General features: G+C 38.0%; 1 protein-coding gene across 1 annotated transcript in view; it reads left to right on the top strand.

The window, feature by feature from the left end:
- The window catches only part of LOC138165466 (epoxide hydrolase 4), a 34564-nt gene that overhangs the window by 8547 nt on the left and 15737 nt on the right, over window positions 1-10280 (top strand). The window contains exon 3 of the mRNA XM_069093830.1: window positions 9823-9980. Coding sequence (XP_068949931.1) covers window positions 9823-9980 — 158 coding nt within the window. The remainder of the gene's footprint in view (window positions 1-9822; window positions 9981-10280) is intronic.

The raw sequence follows: 10280 nt of genomic DNA, 5'->3' as shown, positions 1-10280 counted from the left end.
AGAGAGAGACAGAGAGAGAGAGAGACAGAGAGAGAGAGAGACAGAGAGAGAGAGAGAGAGAGAGACAGAGAGACAGAGAGAGAGAGAGAGACAGAGAGACAGAGACAGAGACAGAGACAGAGACAGAGAGAGAGACAGAGAGAGAAACCAAATAATACATACTTCCATATGTCATTTCTTTCTCTGGAGGTGGATAGCATCTTTCTTCATAAGCCCGTCATAGTTCATTTGAAAGATCATATTATGCAGAGTAGCTTAGTCATTCACAGCTATTCTTGGAACAATATTATTGTTACTATATACAACATTCTCTTGGTTCTGCTCATTTCACTCGACATCAATTCATATAAGTCTTCCAGGTTTTTCTGAAAGCATTCTGCTCATCATTTCTTACAACACAATAATATTCCATCCCAATCATGTGCCACAACTTGTTCAGCCATTCCCCAACCATCCCCTCCATTTCCAATTTTTTGTCACCACAAAGAAAGCTGCTATAAATATTTTAGAACATATAAGTTATTTTCCTTTTTCCATAATCACCTTGGGAAACAGACCTATCAGTGGTGTTGATGGATCAAAAAATATACACCGTTTTATAACTCTTTGGGAATAATTCCAAATGGCTTTTTCAATTCCAAATTACTTTTTCATCAGTCTGGCAAAGCCTATAGAACACTTCTTAAAATAATGCTTTTAAATACATAGGATTACAAAGGAAATTAACTATATTGAAATACAGTTCTCAAATTTTTTTTAAAAAACCAAACAGAATCAAATTATGGAGCCCATATTAAGAAGCCCTAGTTTGGATCATTTAAGAATCCATGACCACAGGTGGATTTGAACACATCTCTTCTTGACCCCATGTTCAGCACTCTCTCTACTGTGCCACACAGTGAAATATGCTGCCAGTGAAAAATATGTACCAGAATTTTGCCAGAAAGGAAATAAACATTTATTAATTAGCTATCATGTACCAGAAACTATGATAACTAATCAATTTATATACATGATCTCATTTGATCTTCACAACAACCCTGGGATAATAACCCTATTAATATCCTCATTTTACAGTTGAGGAACCTGAGGCAAGCAGAGGTTAAGTGACTTGTCCAGGGTCACACAGCTAGTAAGTATTTGTGGCTGGATTTGATAAGAGTCTTCCTGATTCTAGGCCTGGCACTCTGTCTACTGCTCCACCTAATTTCCTGAAACCAAGCAAAACTAGCCAATATAGGCTCCATTCTCTTCACTTTTCTAAAAATGGGGACCTCTGCCCTTCCCCCAAACCATGGTTCCTTTCCCATTCTCTTTGAATTGACAGTGTCTCAACAACCCTGTCTCCCCTTTCTTTTGATACCCTAAGATGTTCTTCATTTGGGACTGGTGATATGAACTTGGGAAGAACAACCAGGCACTATCTTACTGTCTCCCTACTTATTCTGGTTATCAATTCTCTATTAGCTCATTTACCTCCAATTCTTTCTAGTACAAAGATCATTCTCCTTGGAAGGGAAAAGATGAAAAATGAGAGTTGAAAAGATCTTCATTCTCATCATCCTATTCGTTCTGAGTGGTAATCCTCTCCTTTCTTCAGTGCTCTCTTCTCCAATATTGCTTTTATGGGAAGCTTGATTATATGCAAAGTATCCTTCTAAATTTTCCCATCTTTATATACCAACTAAGTGTCAGAACCCTGGGATTCAAACCCATTTCACTCACTCCAAGTCCATACCTTTTCCATTCAACAACACAGCCTCTCATACTGTATCCCCATCACTGTCTAAGAATTGTTCATGGAATGGGATCAGAGCTCTAGAACTGGAAAGGCCATATCTGGTACAAGCCCTTTATTTTACAAATGAGGAAACTGAAGCCCAGGGAGGTCAGTTTACTTGGACACATTCACAGGAGTATAGATTTAGAGGTGGGAATGACCTCAGGAGCCGTGTAGTACAACCCTGACAGTTTAAAGAAAAAGGGACTGAGTCTCAGTGAAATCCAATGACACATAGACGGAGGCAGAGGCAGGATTTTAAAACCATTTCTCTAGCTCCAGAGAAGGTGTTTTTTCCACTGTCCAGCTCTGCTTATATAGACTTAGGAAGTTTTTAAAAAAACAATGCAATTCCCTATCCAGCTAAAGAAAGCTAACAAAGATCCAGAACAAATCAACACACACCAAGGTACCTTGGCCAGATACCCTTGAAATAAAATTAACTTTTGCCAAAAGATGATATTCTGCTGTCCTCTCCCCTCCTCCTTCTGAATCAGTTTTAAAAATATTTTGAGCTGACAAAGCAGTTTCTTTGAATGCTTAGAGTCCTTTTTCTCACCAGCTGTATAAAAATGTATTCATCAAAATTCTTGAGTGATGAGGCATGTGAGTATTTTACAAAGGGTTATTTATGCTGCTGGGCACAAAGTGCCTGATCACAACAGCCCAGCCTCTACAAGACATCCAGAAAACAGAGGAAGAAAGGATGTTCTGCATCTGAAGTGGGGTCTGCCTGGTAAAGATAAGAATCTTTGTTATTTTAATATAGTAAAACCTGAGAAAGTGCCTATTGTGTTGATAAGCCCCTTGCTGTTAACTAGCCTGGCAGAAGCAAAGGGAAATATAGATAAAATAACTCAAATAGTTAGTTTTTGTTGTTGTTCAGTTGTTTTTTTAGTCATGTCCAACTCTTTAAGACCCCATTTAGGGTTTTCTTGATGAAGATACTGGAGTATTTGCCATTTCCTTCTCCAACTCATTTTACAGATGAGGAAACTGAGGCAGAGTTAGTTGACTTGTCCAAGGTCATACAGCTAGTAAGTGTCTGAGGCCAGATTTGAATTCAGGAAGATGAGTCTTCCTGACTCCTGGATGTTCATTCTATGAGCTATGGTGCCCTCCTAGCTGCCCCTCAAATAGTTGCTTAAAATAGTTCAAATAGTTGGTCATCAAATAGATGAAAATTGCCCATTGTTGAAGTCTACTTCATCATTGCAATAAGATTTGACAGATTTTCTCAGGAGTTTAAAACAACAACAATAAAAAGATGTCCCTCATCATTGTAGGAAGTGGGCATATGGATAATTTCATAAGTTTAATCAATATGTCAATAAACTGTCATCAAGCACCTACTATGTGCCAAGGACTGTGCTAAGCATCTGGGTTACAAAAAGGGACAAAAGATACTCCATTCCCTCAACACAGTCTGTAGGGAGAACTGAGAGCTGAAATGTAGATTAGATGTCAGTACATTTTTTACTTAGGGCTGGAGCTGAAGACAGTAGATTTTTCAATTAGTCTTTTGCAATTGACTAGAAGAGTTGTCGTTTTACCTCTTGGGAACTTCTAGTATCTTATTTGTCAAAATATAAGAAAATATTTCATTTTTAAAAGTGTTGCCAGAGTTGTTATTAACAGCAAAAGTGGAACTTGTCTGATTTTGAAAAAAAAAACTCATTTAAATTATATAATATTTTGATGCTTTAAAGTATAAAGAATTTAGCTATATGTCAGAAAATAAAAATAAAATCTGATAAGTAGTCCATTCATCTAATCATCACACAAAATTTTAGTCTACAGATTCGTCATTTACTTACTAAACATATAAATAATAAATATTATCATATTTTAAAACTATAAATAAAGAAATAATAAGCATTATTATATTTAAGTCAAATTTATCATTTGAAATCACAAGTTACAGTATCAAGTACTTAAATAAAACTAGCAAATATTGACTAGACAACAATGGTGTGCAGAGCACTGTAATATAAATATATATAACCCAAAGGAAAACACGATAGCATTCCAGGGAAATACAAGAAAAGTGCCATGTGAAGTCCATGAGGGAAGATGTTATAACGTGATGGAGGAATCCGATTTCAAGGAGAAATTGAAGTGAATAATGACGATGATAATAATATCATCATCATAATCCTAACTAGCATTTATATAATACCTACTACACAGGATGGACAGACATGGATGGTTTGTATATAATATATAATACCCACTGTGCTAAGCAATTTACTAATATTATCTCATTTTATACTCACAACAACCCTGAGAGGTAGGTGCTATTGTTATACCCATTTTACAGTTGAGAAAACTGAGGCAGACAGAGGTTAAATGACTAGTCTGAGGTGAGATTTGAACTCAGGTCTTCCTATCCCCAGGCCCCTCTATCTACTTCCCTAGAATACCATGAACAAATTCATGTGACTAGGAGAGCACCAAGTAGTTCAGTTTGACACTAAGATAAATGTGGAGAGGTAAGATGGACATTAGGTTGTAGAGGATCTTGAATGTCAGGCAAAAGAATCTAGACTTGATTTAGTAAGGCAATAGAGAGTGACTGAAGGTTTCTAAGCAGAAGAAACATACGACCATCCCAAGGGTAAAGAATGAAGGGAGGAAGACCTGTTATGAACTGCAGGAGTACAAACAGGTGTTACTTAGAAGCCGTCCTCAGATGGTGGCAGTCAGCATTGGGTGAGAGGAATGGCACACATACATAAAAGATTTTCCCAGAGATGGAATCCATGGACCTTGGTCACTGATTAGATATGAGAAGTGAAGGAAAGACAGAAGTGGCAGGTGATATCAGGGATCTGAGTCTGCAGAACTAAGTAACTGACGAGACCACTGAGAAAAATGGTGGTTTGGACATGTTGAATTTTAGGTACCAGAGAAAAGGATGTTCATGCTGAGGATGTTCCACAAGCACTTGTAGATGCAAACCTGGAGCTTAGAATAGAGGTCAGGAGTAGAGACATAGATTCTGGAGTCATCTTTATAAGCAAAGTCACCAGAGCCAAGGATGCCCATTACGAATGACAAATGAAGACACAAATACTGATTTATTTAAAGCACAGAAAGAAAACACTCAGAACCTGGGGCAACAGCGAATAGAGCACCAGCACTGGAATTAGGAGGACCTGAGTTCAAATCTGGCCTCAAACACTTAACACTTACTAGTTGTGTGGCCTTGGGTAAGTCACTTAATCCCAATTCCCCAGTCTTCCTCGAAAAAGACAAAAAACCCTCAAAACCTCAAGTAGATGTTATCTCATTGATTTAGAAATTGCCTTCCAATCTGGCACATGGCAAACCATCCATGTCTGTCCATCCTGTGTAACATTAGCTCCTGTATTACCATAGTTGGCCTTAGGGGGTCCACTTGGCATCCCAGAGTCCTTCTTTATTTTCTCCTAACATTGCCAGTGACTTGTTGTTCAGTCATGTTTAACTCTCTGTGGCCACTTTTGGAGTTTTCTTGGCAAAGATACTGGAGTGGTTTTCCATTTCCTCCTCCAGATCATTTTACAGATGAGGAAACTGAGGCAAACAGGGTGAAGTGACTTGCCCAGGGTCACACAGCTATTAAATGTCTGAAGCTGAATTTGAATTCAGGTCTTCCTGACTCCAGGCCTGGCATTCTACCCACTGTGCCACTTATGTACCCCTGTTGCCATTAGGGTATTCTGGCTTCCACCTGTCATCCCTCACTGTCAAACCATGGCCAGATCATTTGCTCTTCTTTATTATAAATTTACTCCTTATCATGCAAACTAATAATAAATCTGATGCATGGATCAGAGGGCCTATTGAATTATCTGGTTTTGGGGGGTATTAAAGTTTGGAATAGAACAAATCAGTCTATTTTTACCTTTAGTGAACAAGGGGGCATTTCCTGAAGGATGTCACCAAAATTAGTAACATGCCCCATTGAATGAAGCTGTTAAGTGCTTCAGGTATTAAGACAAACAATAAAATCCACAAGCATGATTGATCATCTACTATGTACCACACACTGAGTTTTGTAGTGGAGATCAAAATGAAACAGTTCTTGCCCTCAGGAAGCCTACATTCCATTGGATCTCACATCAATCCTAGGAAACATGAAAAGCTTACAGAAAAAAAAAGTTAAGATGGAATAATATATTGGTAAATTAGTTTCTTCAGAGAAAGAAGATACTGCATTTTATGTAACAGATGATTTCAAATGCTATGTGGCATAGTAGAGAGAATACTGGTCTTGAAATCATGAAGATCTGTGTTTAAATCTTAAATCTCAGACATTTCCTATCTGTGTGACCCTGGGCAAATCAGTTAACCTCTCCTTGTCTTAGTGTCCTTATCTGTGGATAAAATAAGATAGCTAAGTCGAAAACAGCACTTTACCTTCCAGAGTTGTTGACACTTGGCAGTGTCAGCACCACGGCCAGCGATCTGTCTAATTTTGTGGGGCCAAAATCTCATCAGTTGTGGGAAATGAATGACATTAACAACTCACATTTATATAGTGCTGTGAGGATATATAGTGTTGTGAGGATCAAATGAGGAAAACAATGCAAATAAAGTGCTTTGCAAACTTTAAAGCACTATATAAGTCCTAGCTGTTTAAAAAATTTTAATTTAATTGTTTTTCAGTGAACAAAAATCACTTTACTCTCCCACCTTCCCCAATTAAAAAAGAAAAGAAAAACAAAACCCTTAGAGGAAATATGAATAATCAAATACTAGTTATTACTACTACCTACTGATAATAATAATAAAGTACTACCCCCTTAAGCTACTACTACTACTACTAATAATAATAATAATAATAATAAAGTAAGCTACTATTACCCAACCTTGAATGAGCATTTATCAATATTTCCAAATCCCTTTTACTTCAGTGGCATCCCTTTCATCATTTGTAAAATGGGAATTATAATTCTTGTATTACCTCCTTTTCAGGGTTGTGGTGACAGAAGTAATTTGCTAACCTTAAAGCACGATATAAATGTGAGCTGTTAATGTCATTCATTTCCCACAAGTGATGAAAGATTTTGGCCCCACAAAATTAGACAGATTGCTGGCCATGGTGTTGACACTGCCAAGGTACTGTATGCTTCCAGCATTTCATTAATGCAGGGAAACAGACTGCCCAGACATCACAGCTGTTACTGCCTAGGCTAGACAGCAGTTCTGCCCTATCCTGTATGCAAGGCAGGTAGGAAAGCAAGAACTATCAGACTTCACTAGGGAACTTGACCTCTTGCTGGTCATCACTTAGACTCAGCTTCCCTCCCCTCACCCTCACTCCTTTTCTTCGCTGAGGGTCTTCTTCAGAGTGATAGCTTGACCTTGCTAGTGAAGGAACCTTGTTCCCACAGTGTCCAGTTCTCAGTCCTGGCACACTTGGTGTGGAGAGTTGTGTATAGAAGCCAAGGCTGTTTCTATAGGGTAGCCATATATTGCTCTCCTTGTTTCTAGAGAACAAGGTTTCTTTGCAGGACTTTTTTTTCTGTGTGTTTGACTATAAGATACTGGAAGGAATGAACTGGTGACTAGCTACTGAGGGACTGGTGTCCTAGATTGAGCTTTGTCTTTCAAATGAGTCTTTTCTTAAACTGCCACTTGAGTTATGACATTCAAAATTTCCAATCTTCCCTATCAGTAGAGGTTGTATATGAGGGGAGGGGAGGACATCAGCTGTCATAACCGTCATAAATTTAATGTCAATTTTACACTTTAAAGCCTTCATGTTAGTGTGAATGAATGAATGAATGAATAAGCATGTATTAGGGGCTTACTGCATGCCAAGTTCTGGGGACACAAACAGAAAAGCAACGAGAGTCCTTGCTTTCAGGGAGTGTACATTCTAATGAGAAAGACAACCCAACAATCCCAGGCTCCTTTTCCTCATTCTCATTAATCTCCTTTATTAATCAATTATCAAATCTTATTTTTTAACTTCTCTACATCTCTCATCAACCTTCTCTTCATTTACATAGCCCTAACTATGACATTTGACCTCTAATCAGTTGCCATGCCTCATCTGTCTCTTTCTTCTCATAGCACTTTTTCTAAAACGAAGGTCAGACCATTTCACACACACATAAAGATGATTCTCAGTTAAATGCCAGGGGGTCCCATTACCTCCAGGATAATATATGAAGGGACATTTAAAGGTCTTCACAACCTGATACATGGGGAAGGTAGGTGGTACAGTGGATAGAATGCAGACCTGGAGTCAGGAGGACCTGAATACAAATACAGCCTCCAACACTTACTAGCTGTGTGACCTTGGGCAAGTCACTTAACCCTGTTTGCCTCCTTTTCCTCATCTATAAAATGAGCTGGAGAAGGAAATGGCAGATTATTCCAGTATCTTTGTCAAGAAAACCTCAAATGGTGTCAGAGTCAGACACAACTAATTGACTAAACAGCAACAATCAGGTGCCTTCCTAGTTTTCCCATATTCTTACTCTTTTCTTAGCTCCACATACCCTACAATCCAAGAATACTGGTTTGTTTGCTTTTTCCTGGTACATGACAATCTTCTCCCATGTTAGCACCTTTGCTGTAGCTGTCTCCTATACCTGGAATGCTGTCCTTCCTCAACTCCACCTTTTAATTTCCTTGGCGTCCTTCAAAATTCACTGCAGAAGACCTTTGTTGGTCCCCTCCCCCATCCGTGCAAAATCCTCCCTTCTTTGGGACTCAGTTTCTTCATCTGTAAAATGAGAGGGTTCATCTTGATGTTTCCAAAGGTCCCTTCTTGATGAAAAACTTCTGTGATTCTTCTAATTTTTATCCCAAACTGTTTTCTCATCTAGATTGAAATCTCAATGATCTTAGGATTTTACTCTTCTCTCATTAAAAATTTTTAGTTTAGTCTCCCCAGTATTTATTTCCCTTCTATTCTTTATTTGAAATCATTGCCATAGGAGGATTTAAACTTTAGTAAGTAGAGTTTTTATCTCTAACTTTTATCATTTTAATATTTCTATGGTAATTGGTGATTTTCTTTTATCTTTAGACTGTTTCATCCATTACTAAGCTGTTACTGCTAAAAAAAAAAATGGGGCCCCATTCTACAGTGGCGTAAGGTGAGTAAAGTGTGCTTCTTTAGGGAAATAAGTAGATGGTCTCAGGTCAATCAAATGACCTTGCATTGAAAGAGAGTTTTACTCCTTTTGCTCCACCTTTTGCTGGTCTAGATAATGAGCTTTGGTCAATTTCTCCAATCTGTCTTCACTCTCATTTTTTGTCATCATGAAATCTTTTAATTACCCCTAGAAATAAAAGATGCGACTTCACACCATCCATATTCCAGCTTCATCATTTAGTTAATGCTCTGCAGATTGACAGTGCCAGTGTATATGAAAGCATAAGAGAAAGGTGATTTTGACAAGGACAGCTCAGTTTAGCAGAATGCAAAAAGAAATGCTCCTCGAAGCAGAGATAACCTCGCTTCAAAGTCTGATTCTTTTGCTTACCAGCTGTCTGCCTCTGGACAAATCACATCACCCCTCCTGGCCTCTGTTTCCTCATCCGTACTACGAAGGTGGAGGGACCAGGTAACTGCTACAGTCCTTTCCAGATCTGAATCTGAGATCCTATGTTCTTGTCTGATGAGGAATACTAATATTTCCATCTTAAACATCACTTCTCTGCTTGCTAATAGACACTTCTATTTCTGTTGAGAGCCACTATAGTTAGAACTCTGGACCTGACTTCAGGAACGCCTGAGTTCAAATCCTTTCATAAACTTACCCGTTGTTTGATCCTCAACTTCAGTCTGCCTCAGTTCTCATCTGTAAAGTGGGAATAATGATACTACCTACCAGAAAGGGTTGTTACAAGAACCAAATGAGTTAATATTTGAAATGCATTTTGCAAAACTTAAAGCATTATGTAAATACTGGTTATTCTTTTTCTTCATCTCAAATGGTGTGAGTTTATGGTTTTTTCACTTAGAAATTCTGTAGTATTTAATATACCACGGTGATAACCTGATCTCCCATGTTTAATTTCTCTTTCTGACACAGGTACTCTTGGCGACACCAATTACGGGAATTTAAAAGTGAATATCGAGTCGTAGCTTTGGATTTGAGAGGTTATGGAGAAACAGATGCTCCCATTCATCAAGAGAGCTATAAGTTGGACTGCATTGTTGTGGACATAAAAGATATTTTAGACTCTTTAGGTATATGAGCAGCATTGTTACAGATAGAAATAGCACCGTTCCTTTTGCTAAGTGAATCACTAGTGTGAACAGCAATTCAAAGGGGATGGTTGAACTTACCTGAAAGAATCAGAGGGTTAAAAAGAGTTTAGAGGACCTCCTTTACAAACAAGTATTTTCACTATTCATTCATTAAAAAAATAATCCCTATGGAATCTTAATTTAGCAACATCTTATTAGCCTACTTTAGCAAAGAGATTTAGTGACATAATTTTTCTGAGCCTCAGTTTCCTCATCTGTAAAACAAATGATAATACCTGT

The sequence above is a fragment of the Petaurus breviceps genome, unplaced genomic scaffold (genome assembly GCF_028583685.1).
Source record: "Petaurus breviceps papuanus isolate PSGF00001 unplaced genomic scaffold, PetGlider_PUasm1.0 209, whole genome shotgun sequence".
Taxonomy (NCBI): domain Eukaryota; kingdom Metazoa; phylum Chordata; class Mammalia; order Diprotodontia; family Petauridae; genus Petaurus; species Petaurus breviceps.
Note: the sequence above shows the minus strand (reverse complement) of the source record. Positions and strands in the feature narration are given on the sequence as shown.